At 45.4% G+C, this 23763-nt stretch overlaps 2 protein-coding genes across 9 annotated transcripts; both read right to left on the bottom strand.

The window, feature by feature from the left end:
- Positions 1 to 587: 587 nt before the first annotated feature.
- Positions 588 to 14839, bottom strand: srebf2 (sterol regulatory element binding transcription factor 2). 8 transcript variants are annotated; one of them, XM_010896703.5, is made up of 19 exons: positions 14484 to 14839; positions 9184 to 9702; positions 7952 to 8103; positions 7678 to 7827; positions 7279 to 7575; positions 6892 to 7003; positions 6638 to 6792; positions 6314 to 6518; positions 6017 to 6192; positions 5627 to 5876; positions 5359 to 5528; positions 5051 to 5222; positions 4851 to 4959; positions 4625 to 4734; positions 4093 to 4225; positions 3837 to 4011; positions 2847 to 3017; positions 2643 to 2757; positions 588 to 2514 (listed from the first exon to the last, which is right to left on the bottom strand). In XM_010896703.5, exons 1-19 carry the CDS (start codon positions 14587 to 14589, stop codon positions 2294 to 2296), a joined length of 3498 nt encoding a protein of 1165 aa, XP_010895005.1. In that variant the 5' UTR covers positions 14590 to 14839; the 3' UTR covers positions 588 to 2293. The 8 variants fall into 8 exon arrangements, with proteins under 8 accessions (XP_010895005.1, XP_012991523.1, XP_012991526.1 ...); XM_013136069.4 differs by having other exon boundaries at positions 588 to 2511; XM_013136072.4 differs by having other exon boundaries at positions 7279 to 7548.
- Positions 14840 to 15597: 758 nt separating this feature from the next.
- LOC105025762 lies at positions 15598 to 23598 on the bottom strand. Its single transcript, XM_010896704.4, has 2 exons — positions 23367 to 23598; positions 15598 to 18027 (listed from the first exon to the last, which is right to left on the bottom strand). The coding sequence occupies exons 1-2, from the start codon at positions 23386 to 23388 to the stop codon at positions 16118 to 16120; spliced, it is 1932 nt and encodes a 643-aa protein (XP_010895006.2). The 5' UTR covers positions 23389 to 23598; the 3' UTR covers positions 15598 to 16117.
- Between the last annotated feature and the right edge of the window lie 165 nt (positions 23599 to 23763).

Below are 23763 nucleotides of genomic sequence, written 5' to 3'. Positions count from 1 at the left end.
ATCTTTTATTAAAAAACAAAATCATACATAAAAATCCAGAAAACAAAATAATACAGAGGGAAAAACTGCAGAGACAATTTGTAACATTATAACCTAAATTAATTCACTGAATGGGCCTAATGAATTCAATCTGACTAGCCCACACTAATCCAATCTGACTAGCCCAGACAAACCAGTCAACTGAATTCAGTCTGGGTTAGTCAGATTAAATTAATTAGACTGGTTTGTGTGGGCTAGCCAGATTGTATTTACCAGGCTGGTTAATCTGGAGTAACTGAGCAGATACAAGGTACAAAATTGGGTAAACCAACATCATAAACTTTGTTGTGTATACGGCTGGTTTTAACTGGAAGACAATAGTCTTTCTAGTATTTCTGTGCATTGGAGACTGTCAAAAGATTTAAAATAAAAAAAAAAGTGCCAATTCCTGTCCTATAAATTGCCATGCTAACATAATTGGACAATTCTTTCTGCATAAAATATACAACTCCTTCATCCTAAAAAAGGTACTGCTGTATTTGAATTCTAGTTTATATCCCTAGATTGCCTTTACAATAAAAAACAGTAAGTAAACCACTTTACGCTTTAAAAAAAAAAAAAACTGAGCAAATATAATATTACAGCCATTAAATAAGAAAATCGGAACAAAGATAATGAGAATGACAGTGACGTTCTAGCCAACAGGCAATCCATTTAAAAGCAATTGGACTGAGATCCCACAATAACTCTGACACTGAAACATTATAAAATCATTAACTATATCAAGGCCATTATACTTGAGGGCATCCCATCAACCGCCTACACATCCTAGGAAACCCTCTCCACCAACGGGTCATTACGGCATAACCTAGCAAGACTCACCGTGACCTCTACAGTTAATAGATTGGTCAGAATCAACCCTACTATTGAGAGCGACCTGGTTGTTTGGTCAACATTATAAATGCACTCCGAAATCATTGAACTTTCCCACAGAGTTGACACTGCACTGGGTATGACTACGTGGAACCATCACCATGCCGGAACTAATATGGTACTACACCGAGCTAGAGCACACTGTCACTGTGCAGTCAATGAGGTAGATATAAAGAGAGCCTACCTCGCGTCGTACCGCGAGAAGAAATCTAATTTGCGTCATTCAGTAGAAGCTGGAAGGTAATGGTCAAAGCTAGAATACACGTAACCATAGGTCTTCCTGCTAGGAACTATTTTATTTGTGTTTTACAAACACCCCTCCGTTTTCATCATTGTGTAATTACTGTGACGCATGGACGCACATTACATTTGAGTCTTTAGCGTCTATAGCTTGTGGACTGCCAGAACACGTGCGGCCTATCATCTACCTCTGACTCTCCAACTCTGTGTTAAAGCTGTAGACGCGAACAAACACGTCCTCTTACGGATGGATGTCCATTCAACGCGCTTGATCCAGTTAAATGGTGCATAAAGAGAGACTGAATTGTTTGCAGATGAGAGTTCAGTGGCAGTCATTTTGATCCCTTTTCCCTTTACGCCCTATAGCCGCTTCCTTTATGCTTAGCATTTTTAGCAACATTACAGTGCTAGCATTTCACCAGAGAGCATGTGAGAAACAATGCGCAATGGTCCAGTGAATTAGCCACAATATGTACAGTTCCTTTTGTGGGGATATAGGGATTTTAGGCGGTGTGAAAGTAAACATGACACTGTCATAATGTCAACAGTAGTCACTGTTCAGCTTGGCAGACCGAAGGTCCCCTTTGGTGCCTGATGTAGAGTGATCGGTGCCTGATCTATAACAGTTTGTCTTGCTATTCAATCTCATTGCCACAGCCAAGAATGTCTCTTCACCGCAATATGTGTGGAACAGACTTCCTCTTCAAGGATTTCTAGAATGCGACCACATTCTAAACACTCTGATTGGTCCCAGAAACCAATGGGTTGTGCCAGAACCATAAGCCGTGTGCAGAAAACTGGTTTATGACGATTGCTGATTACTTAGTTTGGTACAGACACCCCTTCATTTTGACATTACATATGACTTCCACAACTTCATTCTGAAGTATCTAGCAAACAACCGAGTGGGCAACATTTGCCTATCTGACAATGAGGAACTGTTTAACTGTCAAAATAACATCAGTGTTGTGTGTAGACAAAGACGACACTTCTGGGAGTTGGGTAATATCAGATTTGTGGTGGAGGATGACTCATCATTGATGGGTCTGCTCGGAGTGAGTAGATGAGCTGTCAGTTTGAATGTGTGTGGGTGGGTGTAAATTCTGGGAGGTCTGTTTGAGGGGGGGGGGGGGGGGGGTCCTCAGGAGGCAGCGATAGTGGTGCCCCCACTGAGCCGGAGCAAGATCTGCTGGCAGTCCTGAAGAGACCGGCGGTCGCCCACGCGCTCCAGGGTGCGTTTGGCCTCGGCCAGCAGGCGGGCACGGTGCCCGGGGGGGGTTAGCAGGGGTAAGGGCAAGTGGCGGCACGCCAGCAAGATGGCGTGAGCCCTTTCACGCTCACCCAAGACGCAGTTGTCCTCTGCTGAAGGGGAGGAGCAGAGGGATTAGTCAGTTTGCTGAAGGGTGGAACTCAAAGAGGTGGCGAATCTGATGCCCAAAAACACAACGCTACTGAACGGCGCCATTCTGAACGACGACGACGGTCCCTACCGTTGGTTTGGTCTGGGCTGTGGATCCTGCGCCGCAGGCTGTGCTCCAGGAGCTGGTGTGTGCGGGTGGGACTGGCGCCAGCCATCAGCCTCACTGTGGTCTCATGCAGAAACACCTGGGGGAGAGTGGGACCACGCTCACATTACACCATAAACAGCCATGAGTGATCCGCGGCCAGGCGGCCAGGCCTCTAACGCTGGCTACCTTGTGTTGCGCCTGCCGGTAGCACAGCCTGCGCAGTGAGCTCAGGTCCCGCTGGAATCCGGTCAGCTGGGAACCAGGGGCGGGGCCTTGCTCTCCGTTGCTGCCGCTCCCTCTCTGCCATAGGCTGGTCCTGAGGGTCAGCAAAAGGTCACAGCAAAGGAGCTCCACCCCCTGGGTATAGAAGAGGAACCGGCGTAAGGCGAACAAACCGTGTTACGGGGCCCTCCGTGGTGAAATGCGTTGTCATGGCTGTGGCGCTCAGGGCTACGGTGTTCGCGTGTGTCGTTGTCAGGGCAACAGCGGTGCGACGCGTTGCCCGGATTACGGGTGTTCAGGGTGGGCTGTGACACGGGTGCCGGCTGATTCCGGAGGCCTCTGTACTGCACTGCAGACACATTGCACTGGGCTGCAGGATCATGCAATGCAACTACAATGCACCACAGCCACCCCCCTACCACCCACACTATGACACACACACACACAATCTGTACATTTCTGAGTCAAACAAGAGCCCACGCAAGCATTACAGTGTGCATTATGTTGGTATATGAATGTAGAGACAATCTCTACTGCACCTACATAAAGTATAGATACATACAGAAGTGTTCTCGTTGGTGAAAATAAAGACGCTGTAAAGTCCCTGAGGCCTGTTCTGGGCACTGTCGGAGTGTATGCTTGTTGTGTTTAGATAGCAAAAGGCCATCTGTTGATCTGTACACAGGAAGTCACGGTCATTCAAAGCGCGACAGTAAATAGCCAAAGGACTAATGTGTATTCAGCTTGGGATGTATATAAATGTGAGGACAACCGGAAGTTTCTTTGAGATTGAGGGAGATGAGATTGAGTTTGTGTAAAGAAGACCGGCTCCGTAACCTCATGAACAAGACTATCTAATGCTGCAATAAATAACAGAATTACTCTCTCCCTTGACAACCGCGTATGCGATCATTATTTCAAACACTATACGAAACGGCTGATTTCTAACAGTACCTTGTTGAGCCAGTTGCCAGACTGGGTGGTCAGGGGGATGGAGATGCTGGCACGCAGGTGCCCGCTGGCCCGGTCACACTGAGCCAGACACGCCACTGTCCCGTCCCCCTTCAGTGGAGACAGGCTCATATTCACGGCCTTACATAAGAGCAGGACCGCCTTGGGCAATGGATGGCTGTGGGACAACAGAGACAATAATGACAATGCTTCTAATGTCATATACGCACGCACGCACGCACGCCCACGTTATACTGACTCCAGGGTGTGTAGAGCTCTGGGCATGCGCTCTGCCTCAGACACCAGTAACCGCACGGCAACATCATCCCCTTGTAGCCAATGGACAGCTGCCTTTAGGACCGACGCCCACCAGCGACTCACTGGCTCCACCACTAAGCACAGAGATGACAGACGTCCTTAGGGATTTCTTCATGAAGAATGTAGCTCGTAACGCCTGAAAGTCAAACTAAGGCCATCGAATTTGGGTAGTAAGTGTTTTAATTAAAATAAGTGTACACGAGCGCGCGCACACTTTTTTTTAAATTTATTTTTTAACAAATAAACACTATCCAAATAAATGACTTCAGTTTGACTTCCAGATGCCCGAGACTATTGCACAGGAAAGTATGTAAATGTGAGCATGAACAAATCTACAGACAATCACAGCATCAAATCCTGTTGCAGGACAGAAAGAGAACTATCTGGAAAACCAGAAATACAGAAACTGGTAATGAATGTCTCCCTCCCACACAGAGATCGGCGGGGCTCCAGTGACGTGGGCATTCCAGTACCTGGCGTGGTGGTGTGATTGGGTGGGGCTGGGAAGGGAGGAGAGGGGGAGGAGGACTCCTCCGTGCAACCATTCAACAGCTGGATAAACTCCAAGGCACTGGAGAACTCCCTATAGAAGGGACAGAGTGAGAGAGGGAGAGTAGAAAAGTTACCAGTTTGTAGAAGTACACGGTGTGGCTCAAGTACCAGGAGAGTGACTGGGCACTGTGAGGACCCTGGTCGTACCCAGAGTTGTTCCTGGGCTTGGTGTCGGTGTGGGGCTGGATGAGGGAATGCACGGCTCTCTCCAGCAGCTTCTCACAGAAGCTACGATGTAGCTGGGCAATCGGGTCAGCTAGAGGGGGAGAGACAGACAGAGAAAGGCAATTCAACAGACAATTTGCAATGCATGATTTGTGTACTCCTTTCCACTTTATTGTTCATACCTGGGTCTCTCTGAGAGGTGTAAACACCCTCTCTGCTCTCAGACTTCACAGACCAGTCACAGCTGAGGAAAAACTGCCTGCCCAATGGTGTGAAGAGCCAGTGCAGAGAGTCAGGGATAGGCTTGGACTCCGATTGGCTGGCCACACCCTCAGCACAGCTCAAAAGGTAACCCTGGGAAACAGACAACGACAGAAGTTCATTCCAACAGAGGTATAATTATCATTGCAGTGACAGAGAGATGTGGAGGGTCGGTAATGGGGGACCAGGATGAGGGGGGGGGGGGGGGGGGGGGGTCTGAGAGACTCACAGGCAGGCAAGAGAGGTGGTGTCCCAGCAGAGTGCGCAGGGCTGTGGCTGTGGTGACGTAGATCTGGGCCTGCTGGGCGGGAGCCATCTTGCCCTGGGCACTGTCACTGAGGTTGACTGCACTCATGGACAGAGACAGAGCCCAGAGACCACTGTGGTGGGGAAGCTTTCCTACACAGAGATGGGGGGGGGGGGGTGCGGTGTTGTCATGCTGACTGGTACCACACAGGCAAAAACACATGGCTTAACGCAAACAATTCAGTAGTCACCTGTAAGCTGCAGCTGGCTCAGACGATGGTAGACCAGAGCTGCGTCTCGGGCGCTGGTCTTGGACTCCTCCCCCTCATGCTTCCCACCAACCAGGCGAACCAGCCAGCCGAGAGGGGTCGGGCGATGCAGGGAGTAGCGAATCAGGTTCCAGGAGAGGGAGAAGAGGAGCTCCAGGCGGGTGGTGGGCAGGGCTCTGGTCAAGACTGACAGGCAGGTCTCCAGACTGTCCGCAGCTTCGGTATAGTTCCCCTGCAGGACAGGAGGAGAAAAAAAAAAAAAAAAAAAAATTCCAAATGCATCTATGGACGCGGGGAGAGGATTTATCCCGAAGGACATAATGCAACAATGTGGTGAGCTGACGTAGTTCGACATGAACCAAGTGGCCCCACCCTCTGGAGATGTAGGTCGGCTTGTTTACGGTGCCTCCAGAAGGAGACGGACTTGGGTGAGTGAAGGGGAGTGACAGGCTCCCAGAGGTAGAGGACCCGAACACAGCCCCACACCGCCCCAACACCGCTCAACACCCACACCGTCACCCACGGCAACAGGCACCAAAGCCAGGAAGCTGTGGGAAAGAGAGCATGGCGGAGTCAGTGTATGTTCTGCGTTCTAACACCTCGCCCAAGATGCGCTGTAACGCGGCTGCTACGCGTCTGTTGTCAGTGTCTAAGCAGAAGATGACTGACCAAAGTTCTGGGTCTGGCTGGGCAAGGAGAACAGGGTCCTGGACGCTCCGTGCGTGGAGGAGAAACCGGAGCTGCCTTGCGACTCCGACCCCAGGAGGGATGGCAGGGGGTTCAGGGAGAGGCAGAGGAAAGTGAGGGCGCAAAGGAGAAGACGAGAGCGATCCATCACACCCACGGAGGAGGGCGAGCCAGGCTCGCTCTTCAACTGACAGAAGGCATGGACAGACAACAGGAGCAGTTTTTTTACATTGAAGTTTTAACTCTCAACAACCCCCCCGCCCCATCACACATCCTCGAGCATCATCAATATCATCATCACTGCACCTGCTCATGGTCCAGTAAGGGGCTGCCAGGCTCTGAGTCGATACAGTACGGAGAGAACCCATGAGGAGAACCCGAACCGGACTCGGAGGCGGGAGGTGACATCATCATCATCACCTCTGGCTTCATCTCAACGTCATCAGACAGCACCACTGACTCTAACAGAGACACAGGGCCCAGAGTTACAGCGGGTCAGGAACGGGACACCAAAATATCCACACAGCAGTAATAAATGAACTAATGATTCTATGACTTACTGTTCTTGCTGTTCATCTTGAGGGCCAGATTCTCCTGCCGTAGCTTGTTGTTGACCTGCTGCAGATATCTGATGTAGTCGATGGCTTTCTTCAGGACTCCTGACTTGTGCATCTGTGTACAAACATGTGGCCCGTGTGTCAATCTACATGTTAACCTAATAGCCATTAAATCAACTCTTTAAGGACTTATAAAATAGTTATGTTTGTTAACAGAAGATTAATCAATATATTTCGCCTTATAATAAAACAGATTCACTAATTCTTCTGGCAGTCTGCACTCTCCAACTTCTTATTCCATTAAGGACAACAAAAGAAAACTACACTTGTTGATCTTGAGAGGTCAAGGACAGTCAGTATTGAATTCTACTGTCACTTGGTTTTGCTGACCTTTGCGTCGCCGCCCACGACCAGGTCTCGTAGCTCCAGGATCTTGTCGTTGATGGAGGAGCGGTACCTCTTCTCGATTATGTTGTGAGTGGTCCTCCTCTCTCCCTCCTTCACCTGGCCCCCTGGACCAATCACCATCCCCTGGTCCATCACCTGCCTGGCCCCGCCTCCACAGTTGGAGGAGCCTGACGACAGCTGTTTGATTGGCAGCTTGTCTCCACCCCCCATCATGACAGGAACGGTGGTCAGGATGTTACTGCCCATCAGAGTCTGCGAGTGGTTAAAGTCAACGGTGACCTACGAAATGCAGCTAAGATGCTAAAATAATATGCAGTGACTGGAATAGGCCAAGAAGTATGTTCAGTGTAAAGTAAGAGGAAGAGTAGCAGAGCGACATACCGGTACCTGTAGAGTCTGGGTCTGGATGGGGTGCGTCAAGGTGGTGATCCCGGGGTTCTGCATGGTGGAGAGAACCTGTGTGCCGTCAGGCTTCAGGGTCGTCAGGACCAGATTCTCAGTCTTCAGGATCTGGGGCTGGTGGACTAGAAGCTGCAAGAGACCAGGGACACTGGATCAGTTCTAACCCATGGCACCACACAGCATAAGATCTGTGGCTGCAACATGCGAGACATTTGAGGCTTTAACATGGAATCCTCTGAAGGGTGATACTCACGGGTACCTGTTGAACCTGCTGTTGCATGGTGTGGACTGTAGTGGGCGCTGTGGAGAGGGTCTGGATTGTCTGGCCTGTCTGCAGTATTCTCTGGTGCTGGATGGTCATGGGCTGTGGTGATGTCATTATGCTCTGCATCTGAGGCTGAAGGACTGTGGAGAAAGTCAGATTAGAAATGGCCAACCATGAAAGGCCAGGCCAGGCCGACACTACATTATCCTGTCCCATGAAGGGCCAGGCCGACACAACATTATCCTGTCCCATGAAGGGCCAAGCCGACACTACATTATCATATCCCATGAAGGACCAGGCCAAGCTGACACTCCTTTCTTGCTGTTGTCTTAGTGTTGCAGTCTATAGCAAAATTCCTTGGTGTGCCAATGCAAGTATTGCCCAACATTGGATGACATACCTGAATAACTCATCCAAATGTAATTATCGACTTTGCAAATGCGGAATCTTGATCTAAATTAGCCTGGCCATATTGAGACCATACTGACGGATTCCATGTTAATAATTATTCTTCCAGTTGTGTTATGTTGACGCTGCATTTGAATGCCATCCATTTGTTTGTTCAAAGACTCCTAAACAGTTTCATGGAAATACGCATTTCCGTGTGGTGCTTTCAGTCCCGTCCTATGTTTGTTAAGTAGAGTAGGGAACAAGCCAAATAGGGAATCATTAAGGGAACAAGCCAAATACATCTGCTGAACTTGGATTTAACCTTTTTTTTATGGAGCAATTCTCATTCTGAGAAACACTTTATTTTAAGGAGCAATTCTCAACCAAGAACCGCAGCATTGTCCTTGATGGCCAGTGGGTTTCTTACCACACATGAGCCAACCAGCCCTGTAACTACAGCCTGACTCTCTCCAGAGCATCCCAACAGGAAGCCACGGAGGTTCCCCCTGGTTTAGGACACTACAGGTTCTTCCATGACGGTTGATGAGGGACCGCGCGAAACGCGACGCATGTGCTTCAACACTGTTGTTGCTTGCTCCATGGGGCTTCAGCCTGGGTGTTTTGTAAAAGCACTTTGTGAGAACTGCTGATGTAAAAAGGGCTCTATAAATAAATGTGATTGAATGTGAAATTGCATGTACTTATACAAACTGATCACTTCTCTACTGTCTCTCTCTGTCTCTTCTGTACTTCAAAATGCATTGTCAGAGAACACCCACAGTTTCCCGCTCAAACCGATCTCGGCTGACTGTGTCTAGTCGCATGCTCACCTTGGAAGCCTGTAGTGGGGCTCTGGTGGCAAATGACGGGGTTCTGGATAAAGCGGGACTGGCCACCATTGGCTGTGATCATCACCGTCTGGGCCTGGGTCTGGATGGGCAGGGTCTGGTTGTGGGTCTGGACTAGGGTGTGCACTGGGAAGCTGTGTGTCTGCATGGGGATGCTTTGGGTCTGGACCTGGATGGTGGGCTGCTGCTGGGGCTGGATGGCCTGCATCTGAGGCCGGGGCTGGAGCAGGGGAGGGGTGCGGACCTGATGCTGCCCAGAGGACAACGTCTGGACTGGGGTTTGGGGCGGTGTGAGGGGCATGGACATGGGCGCCAAGGTGTGGGTGGGCGTGAGGGTGACGTTGGTGTTCTGGTACACCGTTGTGGTGGGGGTCTGTGGGGGCTGAGGTGCAGGACGCGGGGGGGCGCCTGCTCCGTTCTGGAGGGAGCTCGCCGTGGCCATCTGGTCCTCAAAGAGGTCAGGGAAGTCCCCCACCTGGTTGCTGACAAATTGGAGCATCTCTGAGGAGAAATAACATGAGGGTTTCATTAGTTTCAGCTTGTGGGTTAGCTAAAAGGTACTTCATTATAACTCATGAAATCGTGCCAAGACTACAAATCCTGCTTAAGCATAGAACTGGCTGATCTTGTTTGACATTATCCGGTGGATATTGCTCTCTAACAAAGGTAGGTCTGGGCCTGTCACAGAAAGGGTAAAAGAAATCTCACCACTGAGAACTGTAGACAAGGGTCTGGTGATTAACTGCATCAGAAGTTACACCACCAGCAAACTGACAGTGGTGCTGCTGACACTCATTTAAAACGCACACTTAACATGCTGGATGTTGATTATTAACAAACATTTGAAATTGGCCTTGAGTGAAGAGAGCACAGTTTGCCAATAATGGAAGGAGAGTCCAGAGTGACCTACAGCAGATATGTACTGTGACACTATTGTTTACTGCCAGTCCAAGGTAGCTGACATAAAAGGAATAAAGGCTGTTTATGGAGTGCCAGCCTTGGTTTGACACCCTGCTACTGTTCTGGAACGGAGTCAACTAAATGTTAACAGAGAAGCCTTCAAACCACCAACCTTGAGAAAGGACATGTTAATGTAATACAGATGTCCTGGGAAAATACAAATGTCCCATAAAAATGAGATAAGAACAAGGCACTGAGGTGGAGAAGGCAGTCATACTTCAGCAAAAGGTGGAGAAGGCAGTCATACTTCAGCTAAAGGTGGAGAAGGCAGTCATACTTCAGCTAAAGGTGGAGAAGGCAGTCATACTTCAGCTAAAGGTGGAGAAGGCAGTCATACTTCAGCTAAAGGTGGAGAAGGCCATCTTATTTCAATTAGGATTTTACAGAGGCAGAAATGTCCGGGCAAGATCTACACATAATATACACCTATGTAACTACATGTGATGACAATCATGGTATTGAGGCTCCTCTGTAGATTGTAGCCTGGGTGACTGAAAAAAACCAACTGTCAGGCCCCTGGTTTTGCCAATGGTTTGCAGTGACCATGCAAGTACTAAACTACCTCACTTCCACCTCCATTTCCACTCCATTTCCGCTTGTGACCAGTGTATGACCGTAATGAAGTTTGTTTTGCATGGCCCAGTCTGTCTGCCCTCTTGAACTGTCAATGTTTGCGACTTGAAAAATAACATCACTCAGGTATTTAGGACTGCTTGCACGAGACTTGTATGCGTTTGTTAAGCTGCCTAAATAGACTGCATCTTTATGTCACATTTATGTTTGTGATAACCTACAGGTTACGACAGACACTTTTGGTAGCCTACTTGTTTAAATGCGTAGAGTATGGGGAGTAAGGAGATGTGAACTGCACACTTGAATGTTTCTGGACATAATATACTCGAGTTCCAGCTTGGGACCGCTGCTACTTCAAGAATGGAACATAATAGATTTAAAATGGTCTGCTGGTGTCCTGCATGATATGCAATAATAGATTACAAATAAAATAAGGGCTCTCACTAATTGCGTTGCCTGGTATGCCAATGAATAGAGGCTGGTCTAATACAAATACTAATTGAAATGTTCTGCTTGTGAGCCTTAATGAACCACACAAACGACAGAGGCACTGTAACCTGTAATCCAAAAGGCTCCACGGGGGACTGGCATTGACAGACACAGAACAAAACAGAGCCAAAGTCTCCAAACCCACAGACAATTGTGACAGCTTCCTAGGGCTTCTGGGAGTAGGGAAGACAGGTTATATAACCAGAGTGACTGTTGCATTGGGAACAGAGTGGAGAAGTTTAAATAGAACTGAGCAAAAGCATTCTGCAGGTGATCATTAGATAGAAGAATAGCCTATGTCTCATAAAATTCCAACATAAGGTGAGGCTCAAACATGCATTTTAGACACTAACCTAAAGTGGAGAAAATTGGCAGCAGCAGAGGTGAGCCGCTTATTAGGCCTATAATCAACAATGAGCATATTTGGACCGCAATTGCTGTGACAATAATTAAATGTAAATTACATTAACATAATGTGTAAACAACTTTCGATTGACACTAGCAACAAGAAACTCACATGAGAGTCCTTTGGCCAAAGGAGTATAAACCCACTGACATGTTTTTCACCTGGTAACTAACACGACGCTAGTAAGTCCAGCTGCTGGTGAGAGAAGAACTGTTTCAGTGCCAGTGTGGTGTTTTTGGTTGCATCCCAATGACAAAGTCATACTCTTCCTGGTTCTGTTTAGAGCTGGAAGGACAAACACAAGCAGACTTCCTGCCTCAACGCTCAATGCACTCCAATACACGCTGAGCGAGACATTGTCTTTAGACCTCCGTAGCCCTGGGGAGTAACTGGGGAGTACCTGGGGAGTAACTGGGGAGTACCTGTGGGAAGTGTCCAACATTACCTCCGACAGTGACATTTCCATCTGTGAACTAAGTAACACATGTAACGTAATAAAAAAAAAACAACATTATTACCCATGCGCTACATCTGGATGCTCTTTTAACTATTTCTGTTTAAGATTTCACAGACAAATTTCCCTCAACATGTCCAAAGAACTTATCTACTTCAACTTCCCAAACCTGTATACTGGGCATTTAAATTATTCAAGTATAAATTTAAACTTTGAAACAATGGAATATTTTCTCCTTTGTTGTACCCTAGTCAACGGGTCAGAACACTATGCATACCTCTCTTTTTTTCAAGGGATTACATAACAGCACCAGTATTCTCTTAGTTCCGGCAAAGCAACGGGTCCCATTCATCCACTATTGTATGACAGCGCATCAGTTCGGGGACTTAACATTCACTCATTGGAATCTGGTGACCTGTGTCGGGGAATTGTATCCAAATCCCCATGCATTCACACTGTGCCAATGGTTAAACAGCCAATGGTTGTTTTGATAAGTACAGAACAGCAATTCTCTCTCCATAGAGTCCATAATTGTACCTAGAATTTCTAAACAAACAGCCGGAGGCAGGGCCTTCTCTCATAGAGCTCCACTACTGTGGAATGATTTGCCAATTAAGGTTAGAAATGCAAACTCAGTACAAACTTTCAAGTGTCTACTAAAGACTCATCTCTACAGCATGGTCTATGATTAAGTGTAGTCTGGCCCAGGGGCGTGAAGGTGACCAGAAAGGGTTGATACTGTCCACCCTTGCTGTCTTGCCAGGTGGGCTCTTATCACCACTGAGATGCCCTCCCTACAATGCCATTCGGGGGCCACAGAGTCACTGGACCCCCCTGTCTCAGCCCCAAGGTCTTACACTGCTATATTATTGTGCGTGAGGAGTAGGGTCAGTTCTCCTTCTCCACTACAAATCCTTATAGATCTAAGAAATTTATTTTTTTAGATGTTCCCTGTCTCCTGCCCTTTCAAACTTAGGAGGACATCTCCTGGCCCACACCTGAGGAGTACCTGGCTTGAAAGACCTGTTGCTGTCCCTGTCCAAAGTCCACCTGGTTGTGTTGCAGATCAAGACGATACCTGACGATTTCAGCTGCCACTATGCTGACACCCCCCCCCCCTCCCCCGGGGTTGTCCCTGTCCCTGTCCATCTGGTCATGCGTCCGACCTGGACTAATTTTAAATAGACTCTGGACTCAGCCCACATGTATTTATTAATTATTACAATTATACTCTTAATATGTTCTGAGCCTGGGTCCAGAGTCTATTTAAGCCTGGGTCCTCTCTAGGTTTCTTCCTAAATTTCGGCCTTCTTAGGGAGTTTTTCCAAGCCGATGAAATTCAACATTACTGTTGTTTGCTCCTTGGGGTTTAAGGCTGTGTGTTTTGTAAAAGCACTTTGTGACAACTGCTGATGTAAAAAGGGCTTTACAAATACATTAGATTGATTGATATAAGGAGCTTTTAGTGAGCAGGTTGAAGCAAACTAATGATGGGATAATTAGGAATTATAATTAATATAATTATATAATGTTGTGCAAGTAAAATGTTACAAAATAAAAATTATCACAAATATTTTTATAGTCGATAATTTGTTTCATATTGTGGAATATTTTTGTGTCAAGAAATGACATGTTACGTGCAAATGAATGAATAAAGAAGCTAAATAAAACAGGTAATGCATTTTTGCGATGTAGGCTGGCTGATATGTTCTGTGGTGCTCCAACTAAACGGAAAGTATACCGTTTCTAATGCTATATATTAAATAAGTTATTATGACGTCTACAGGGTAGAGAAAGTGCAGAGGCGAGCACAGAGCTTGATGCTCATTTCCAATATCAAGGGTCTTATCTCTGATACGATGATTTATGCATGGCTACCATTTGACAAAATTAAAGTACAAAAGCTATTATTTTAAAAACCCTTTTCATTTTAAGGGTCGGTAAAAAACATTTATAAAAAACGTTTTCACAGTTTATTGCCACTGTTTGACAAAAAAACATGGCATTATTTAAGGTACGAGTTCATAAGAAAACTCCTAATTATACTGTATGTGTGCCATATTTGATCATGCACATCAATAGTCGCTGTTGACACTGGCTTGAACCTGCCGATTTATGGATAATAGCAACAGTATCACAGTTACACTAATTGTGACCAATGTGAAATATCAACAACCGGCCTACTGTACATCTCAAGAAGCAAACACATGAATTGACTAGAAGCGGTCTTGCTTAATTGGTGATACCTATCACCAGAACATCCCTACTGTCTCTCGACAATAACACCCCACTGTACTACAAAGCCAAAAAAAGGCCACAACAAACTTCCGTTCGTGGAAAAATAAACATGAACATTAATCATTTTGTAACCAATTTGCTGTGACCAAAAGAGTCACTCACCATCGATATCTCCCAGTGTAAATTCGTCCCCAAGTTCTGACAAAGTCGGGTCCATATTTTCCATAGTCGAGATGTACTCTCCACTAACGTTGGCGTTGCCGTCCATCCTGTGATCCTCAGAACCTCGTCTCCCGGCTCTAACCCGAGGCTGCTAAGGAAATAATCAAGACCAGTCCAGATATGTTTCAGTCGTTAACAAAGCCAGTTGTCTCTTTATCTTATCTCGTATGATATTAAGCTGTCCGATTAACGGGAACACTTAATTGATGCCTCAGAAAGGCAGATATCTATTTAGATAAACACATTTACGATTTAGACGTCGCCATCTTGTTTTCCACGAATTACGTCATTTACAAACACAGCTTGTGAAGCAGACCTACTCCGGATAGGCTTAATCCTTGTCGTTGAAGTCATGAGACCAGGCACCATTGTCCAATAGAAATGCCACCCTTACCGTGGCCTGATAGTACGTCAACGATCAGAAGCTTTCTTGACATTTGCATTGACCCCGCCCAATAACATCCTTCAATGAAGTTCAGCAGCAAATGAATGCATGAATATGTTTTGGTCGCATCAGGATATGAATTTCAGATTAATAATAACTTAGTTCAACGTTATTTAAAAATGTAAAATGTCATTAGAAGGAATTATACTTATAAGTGTAACTACATTATATTCAAAATGTGTTTAGTAATTTTAATTGTATTTAATTGTGTACACTTTCAACATTTAATTGTGTACACTTGCATTGTTTCACATTTTTCTGAGGTAGTTTATCGCATGGATGGGATTTGTGTGAATCATGAGAATAAATTAAATCATAGGTTCGCCAGCAGCATATTTACCCTCATCTCAGTGCCGCCTTTCCTCTAAAAATAAACAGGGCCGGTCCCTGATTTGGAGTCCTGGGGGACCAGTTGCTGCTGTAAGAGATCATGGCTTGTTTTGGCCACTGAGCCTAGGCTGACATTTAGTTATATTCAAATCAACATCCTTATCAATATAGATTGCCTATCTTTGAATATTTTAATGAGTGTTCAGTATGAATGTGTATCAAACGTGTTTTTCATCTTTTTCTACAGTGTATCAAACATGAAATGACAATCACATCATAGAGAGTTCACAAATATAGTTTTAATATGCATTTGAATATCCTAAAGCAATTCTCCGTAAAAAAAAAAAAACACTCCTTGTTGCATAAAGCCAAAGCACTGCAAATTAATACATACTCATAATGTGTCAGTGAACCAGGTACATCATATTTGTTCTACTAAGTTTGAAAATGTTTTGTAATATCAAACCTCCAAAAATGTAAGTGTGAAAATCTCAATACTGCTTTCCATTTAAAAGGTTATAAAGCTATTTCTATCGACAATTGTATACACTGTGGAAGTGTCAAAAAGCTAATACACCAAGGTAAGTGCTTGAACAAAGCTACACTGCAGAGCTAGAGTTAAACAACAGTGGATAAAAGATTACCACCCACTTCAAGTAAAAGAAACACATGCCACATGCTTTTATTGATAACTGTAATAATGTGCTTATTGATTGAACCAGCATTCAAACTTCAAAAGGCCCTGAGATTCCAGGCCTTTGCTTTCTTCATCTGGCGGTCTCGTAGGCCTGAACGTCCTTCATTTGTTCCAGATCATCTCATAGGACTTCCTTTCAGAATAGTTGCCGTCTGCGGAGCCGGTGGTGTTCCTGATGCGCTCCTTCACCACCTTCACCACCAGCCCTCCAGCCAGGGCAATGCCCGCCGCAGCCTTACCTATCTCTGCCACGGCGGTCATGACGCACGCTGTGGCTCCCATGGAGCCCCAGGCGTCAGATACAACCCGCCCTGCAGTGCCACACGCTGCACCGGCCTGAGCCACGGGCCCGGCCACAGCCAACCCGTCTGTCACTGTGGCCCCTGCACACTGAATGGCTCCGGCTGCAACACTGCCCCCAGAGGCGGCTGCATGCGTCCCAGCTGCGACAGCGGGAGCCCCACCAACGACCCCTGTCAAGGCAGTAGCGGTGACAGATGCACCTTCCAGGGCGGCCCCGAGGGCGGCTCCTGCCCCCAAGGCACCCCCCACCCCCGCTGCAACTCCCACTGCCGCGGTTCCCATCAGGCTCACCTGGCCCAGAGCATCCAGAGCGGCCGACCCGGGACCGGCGGCTTCCGCCCCGGCCAGGGCGCCCACAGATCCCCCAAGTACTCCTCCAGTCGCCGCCCCTAGAGCCATGGCCGTTTTGCCCGTGGCTGCCGCCACTATGGCGCCCACTACCTTTCCCATGCTGGTACCCCCCGCCACTGACACCCCAGCCAGCTGCCCTGCGGCGAAGCCCACTGTGTTCCCCATGGCTGCCGCCCCCGCCGCCGCCGCCAGAGGAGCGGCCGCCCCAAACACTGCCCCCACGGCCATGCCAGTGGCCCCAGCAGCCACCAGGACCTTGACTTTCTCCAGGACCTTCCCAGAGAGGGCAGCGTCCCTCCTGAACTGCTCCAGGGCAGAGTGGAACGACTGCCTTCTGCTCAGGACCCTGTTACTGCCCTGCCGCCTGGTCCTGAAAAGCTGCCCCCATCTGTCGCCTCTGTCCCTCAGCAGGGCCTCGGCACTGCCGTTCTTCTGTCCCTCATCATCCTCTCCTCCTTTCTCCAGGTCCCTTTTCCTTAACCCTGACCCTTGAGGTGGCCCCCCCTTCTCAGCCCACCTACTTCCAATTCCTGCACACCCAATCCGCTCTTGATCACATTTTCGCCTTTTGGCTAGCTCAACACTCTCCCTGTCCTGTCGCACTCCCTGGCATCTCTCTCTCATTATCCTGTCCTGTTCCTCTCTGATGGCAGTCTCAGCCTCTCTGAACATCGCGTTGGTGTAGAAGCCTCCATTGTTCTCCTCCACCATCCTCTCCACCTTCTCCAGCAGCCCTATAACCTGTTGCAGGTCACTGGGGTTTCTGTTGTTGAGGACGTGGTACCTGCCCCCACACCTCTCTAACAGGGCCTTCAGCTCCACAGGGGCGCTGGCTCCCAGATACTCCTCCATCCCCCTCCCTTCAAGGTCATCACCACGGGTGAACAGGACCAGCGTGTGGCGACGGACCGCCGTCTCTCCGAATATGTCAGCCATCTCCGCCACGGCACGATCCTCGTCCTCAGTGTAGCGGCCCAGGGGGATCACCAGGAGGAAGGCATGGGGGCCCGGGGCGGACAGCGTCACGCATTTTGCCATTTCAGAATGAGTATGCTCAGCATCAAAACGTGTGTCTCCGAAACCAGGCATGTCTACCACCAGCACTCTCGTCCTTGTTCTTGTGACTCCTTCCTCCTCCTCAGTCAGGTCTGCGCTTCCTTGTTCACAGGCTTGGGTGACTGAACTGGCCCTTAGCTCTGACAGGAAGTGTCTGCGGCCCAGGATGGTGTTCCCAGAGGCACTCTTCCCAGATCCTGTCTTTCCGATCAAGACAAGCCGGAGCTCCGTGACTAAGGAATCTCCGTCATCCCCCTTCTCGCTCTCCCACAAGTCATCAGTAGGAGAGTATTTTCTCCTTCCTGGACAGACAGAAATACATTACTTCCTAGTAACATGACACAGCTTCAAGTGCAATGCAGTATTATTAGCTGCAGATTTAGCAAACAAATAGAAAAGAGATGCATTATAAAAACTCAATGCTGACATCAAATCATCGCTTGATTTTTACATCGCTAGGCTAGCTACATATACAGCATGCTGTTAAAAGCTGAAGACGTTTGTAGGTCCAGTATATATAGTACATCTTTAAAAACAAGCTCTGACACTGGAAATACAAAGTATTAGAAAACAATTATTGCATCATTTCTAATCTCTCTTACCCTGGGTATACTGTCTATATACCATACACAAGCTTTATTGCCTAATTATCAGGAATGTGATAAATGGCCAATTGTCTAAACTCATGGTGTACGTGCCCCTCCCATGCTTCTACAGTAACTAAAACATCTTAATTTCGTGCCCTAGTAAGTTACAGCATTTTTAAACGAATTTGTGAAGAAAACAATTATAATAACTGCTTTTCAATTTGGGGATATTCCTAACGTTAGGAATATCATGTTGTTTCAACATTAAAACGTTTGAACGGTCGCACCCCTATTACCAAATACCACCTGATGTTGGCAGGTTCTGTCCACTAGATGGTGCTGTTCCGGCTGTTGCTAATCCTTTAATTGTTAATTCAAAACAAAAACCTTCAATTTATAATGATTTATACAAGTAGCAAAAATATATAACAGAAAATGAAAGCCCAGGCCTGGTCTATACATCTACCTAAGTAAACAAGATTTACTTGGTAAACAATATGCCACGCAATCTAATGCAATTTTTACCTCCTCCACTGGTGTTTCAGCGCTAACCGAGAATGTATTTTTCTAATTAAAAGCCAGAATTGAAATACAGCTCAGGAAAAAAAAAAAAGAAACCACTGCACCCTTTTTTTCAATTCCATAAAAGTCGACAAGGAAGGTTTTGAGTGAGAAACAGAAGCGTTCAATGTGCAGTGGTCTCTTCATTTTTTCCGGAGCTGTGTATAAGACAATCAGCAATCTAGTTAGTCTCTACATTTTATCTTTAATGTCCGTTCCAATATTGTTTGTGTCTCTTCTTTTTTACAGACTGTTAACTAAATTGCCTTGTACATTTCAATGAGGGCTTTTATTGTGATAAAGAAAATCTGAGTGCCCACAGCATAATATCCTGCTGCTAAAATAACGCTAATGAAGCCTTGTTTAGCTCTCTCAATAGTTTCAGGTACTTCTCTATTAATATCTGGATTTCCAGAATAATTCTTGTACTGGATCTAAAAGGAAATTCTACATAGAAAGAATTCCACAGAATTGCAGGTATCAGTCTAAACAGAAGTCAGTTTATTTAGTATGAAGCTTTGATACTTGAAACACTAATCAGTTAATATTTTAGGGTTTCCAGGGGTGATTGGCTGCATAGATGGCACTCATAATCCTATCACAGCTCCTTCAGTAAATGAAGGAAATCATGTGAATATGAAGTCTTTCCACAGCATTAATGTGCAAATAGGCCAACAAAGAATTGTAATTTTATTGGGGGGGAAGTGTACTTTTGATTTGCTTAGAAAATGTTACTTACTACTTAAATATATGTTGAATGTAGCCACTGAAATGTATTTAATTAGGTAGGGGAGGCTAAATAACAATCACAAATGTTTGTACTGATATTATACTTTTCCTGTTTGTCTGATTTCATCTTCAGTTGCTGCCAAGTATGTTTTGTGCCTGTTGGGTTGCACCTGCATAAACAGATAACCTCACTTGGTCCAGGCAAGCGAACTCGGCAGTTAAAAAACTGCCCAAAAGCAACTATACTTCCTGAGGAGACTCAAAAAGTTCTGCATGTCTGTAAAAACTCTCACCAACTTCTACAGGTGCACTATTGAGGGCATCCTCTCAGGCTGCATTACTGCCTGGTACGGCAGCTGCTCCGCTGCGGATCGCAAGGCCCTCCAGAGTGTGTTAAAGTCTGCGGAGCGCGTCATCGGCTACAACCTCCCCTACGTGCAAGGCATCTATTATACACGATGCCTTAGGAAAGCACGAAACATCATCAAAGACTACAGACACCCAGGCTATGGTCTATTCACACCGCTGCTGCCGTCTGGTTGACACTTCCAGAGCATTGGAGCACGCACTTCCAGACTCACAGTTTTTCCCCCTCAGGCCATAAGGCTCCTCAACCAGCAACACTGATGAATCATACTGATCACACTTGAACATTCCAAATGCTCTGATGTCTTTCCATGTACATTTAATGTACATTAGAATATTACTTTGTATGTACCATTCATAGGCATATTATACTTATGTTTATAATATTCAATACTTCTACCCATATTGTTCATATTTCCCATCCTACTCTCTTTAAAATTGCTGCTAGTTTACATTGTTATGTATATTATTGCTATATTTTAGATTTATATATTTCTTAATTCTTACTACGTAGATGTCACAAGAATGTCACTGTCCAGAATGACGGGTGCCATGTCACAAGAATGTCACTTCAGAATGACGCTGTGTTGCTCGGTGCATTTGATAAATAAACTCTGAATTTGATATTACACCCACACACACATTACATAAATGTTTAATACCCCCAGTATCATGGCGGGACCTTGTTGTTTGCTACACTGTAAACCCAAAAGTATTTCTTACTCAAATGCTTCTACTAAGGGTAAACCGGGGGACTTCCTGAAAGTTTAAAATGAATAGTCCATGAGCCAGGTGAATTGCAATTCAAAATAAGGATTTATGGGATAACAGTCAACAAAGTGAACTTAGAGATAATGACTGTGTTCAATAACCATGTCTCTGTCATTAACAAATACTGAAAGGGCAATGCATATTGGGAAATCATTTTCTTCTATATCTTTATGTACAGTAAACTTAAAAAAACAACATCTAAACAATTAAGTTTCAGTAAATTGAAATTTTTAAGTAATTACTTACTTAGCAAAATTAAGTTAGTTGACTTAAATATTTTGATGTAATCAGTTTCCACATAAGTTTTCTTGAGTATTCTGAACTTATTAGGTTTTACAGTGTATAATAGCACTCCGTTTCATGACTCACAAAATAGTAGCCTAATGTTACCGAATTAACCTGGTAAATTTTTTTCAACAATTACCTAATTATTCAGTCTACAGATCACAGGCAAATGTATAGGCTGCCAGGAACAGTTATCGAATTCATCATGCAGGTTTGGTTTATTCCGTAAGGGGCATGCACATCTAGGCTGCAATGAAAAACCAGCGCTATCATACCCTAATGATTCATACTTGTTTCCTGAAGAGTGGGAGGCACTCTGGTTCTTATTACAGGAACACCACCGGTTTCAGAATTGGCTAAAATTGTATTAATGGACGCTTAAATGAAGGCCATTTAAAATTCCTCAATAACTTAAAGATGATAGCTGGGCCTGAAGAGGAGGTGAAGGTCTTCAAGAATACATACGAAATCAAGATTATGCGAGATCAAATCCGTTATCCGACTTCTTCGGATCCCGAGTGTGATCAAGCTTGTTGGTTCTCGGATTTCTGTGATAAAATACCGACTATCTGAAATTATATTATAAGATAATGAATATCATATAATTCAAAACGGCTATGGTTTGCAGTTGGTTAAAGACTGGTTATTTGAGCGTTCATCGCTCTTCACAACATGTGTGGTTGGAGGTTGCACAAAACGTGCAAAAAAAAAAAAAGCCTATATTCAGCGGTTCATGTAGACTATTTTATAAATATTTCAATGGAGATATGGGATCAGATGCTTTTATGATACGATACTTGGTGGTTAGGACTGTTATAAATACATTTCTAAGATATTATTCGCAATCGCATGATATCCAACGCGGCTGCCTGTGTGTGAGAGGTGACGACTAATTTCAGAAGCTCGGCGACTCTGGACGACTAGTTCCAGCATTAACTCTTTCAACAATTTGAGCTACAGTAGCTCATCTGTTGGATCGGACCTTATTTTTACAGTCTATGGATCGGACCCATAGATCGGACCTCACAGGCCAGCCTTCGCTCCCCACGTGCATCAATGAAACTTGGCCGGCTATGACCCTGTCGCCGGTTCACTGCTTTTCCTTCCCTGGACCACTTTTGATAGGTACTGACCATTGCAGGCCGGGAACACCCCACAAGAACTGCAGTTTTGGAGATGCTCTGATACTGTCGTTCAAATCACAATTTGGCCCTCGTCCAAGTCGCTCAGATCCTCAGCTAGCCGATTTTTCCAGCTTGTAACACATCAACTTTGAGGACAGAATGTTCACTTGCTGCCTAATACAGTTGTGCTCATAAGTTTGCATACCATGGCACAAATTGTGAAATCTTGGCATTGATTTTGAAAATATGACTGATCATGCAAAAAAAAACGTGTTTTGTCTTCTCACTTGTTTTCTTTACAAATGGTAAATATATGACCAATTATCCAAGGGAATGCAAACTTTTGACCACAACTGTACATCCCGCCCACTGACGGGTGCCATGATAACGAGATTATCAGTGTTATTCACGTCACCTGTGGTCATAATGTTATGGCTGATCGGTGTATTTAGCACAAGTATGCCATAGGGAGCGAAGTTCACTTACAGTAAGAAACTATAATGGAAGCTAGAGACCAGGACGAAAAACGGTAAATAGTGTACAGCATACACTACGAAAACGGCAATGAAGCGAAAGCAGACATAGTCCAACTGTCTATAGCCAGCTACCAGGAAACCTAAGCTAATGTTAGCAAGGCTAAGAAGAATGTCGAACTCAGAGGTAAAGCTTTTTCCAGAAAAGGTCATTCTATTTTTCTAAAGTGAACCACTCGAAAGCGCCCAATTTCTATCCAGGCGAGGAATGCACAGCAACAGCAACATCGGTTGTTTTTCAGCTTCCCCGTGTACAGGCAAACTGTTTACTAACTAGCAAGAGATAGTTCAAACACAACCATTTGCTAAAACCTACCAAGAAAGAGATAAACATGTAAACTTCAGATAATTCTGCCATATTCTGTTGTTTCAATGGAAGGATTGTGTTTAGTTGGCATGCTATCTAGTTGACGTTAGGTGATGTGGAAAGGGGTTTATTCATTCCGTCTGACTGTTTAAACAGTTACGGTACAAAACGTTTGTTGACAACGAATTTCTATTGGAAACATAGGTACGACACCCTCAATCATTTCAGAAACGCATTAGCACAGTATCGCCAAGCTGGTTGCTAAATACAGTAGTAGCTAGTAAACGTTAGCTTGACTGGAAAACCTTTTCATTGTCTTTTAGCTAAATACAAGCTAACGTTCGCTAATTTAAAAAAAAAGCAAACATATTGGACTACCTGATTCCACGAAACTTGACATGACCTTCGTTTGATAAAGACTCGGGCCTACATTTGGATTGGTCTAACAACGCCAGTGAAGCGCTGGTTATGGCGGACAACCTGAACAGTACAACCAAAAATCAACAGCTGAAGTAGGGGGAACACATGACTTTGTGATTGTCTTTAGGGCAACATGACCGCCCTCTAGCGGCGGTATTGTTCATCACTCAGATTTCAGATTTTGGTAACGATTCACTTTATTTAACTTTTCAAGTAATCGTTAATAGTAATTCATTTGTATTAAACTTGATAAATTCATAAATGTAATCATAATCTCGGAAATGATAATCGTAAATCCGCACATACAGTACAGTCGCATTTCCATTGCTCAGGAAACCATCACTCAACACATTTG

The sequence above is a fragment of the Esox lucius genome, chromosome 11 (assembly GCF_011004845.1).
Source record: "Esox lucius isolate fEsoLuc1 chromosome 11, fEsoLuc1.pri, whole genome shotgun sequence".
Classification (NCBI taxonomy): domain Eukaryota; kingdom Metazoa; phylum Chordata; class Actinopteri; order Esociformes; family Esocidae; genus Esox; species Esox lucius.
The sequence above is the reverse complement of the archived record's forward strand: the minus strand, read 5'-3'. Positions and strand labels throughout refer to the sequence as shown.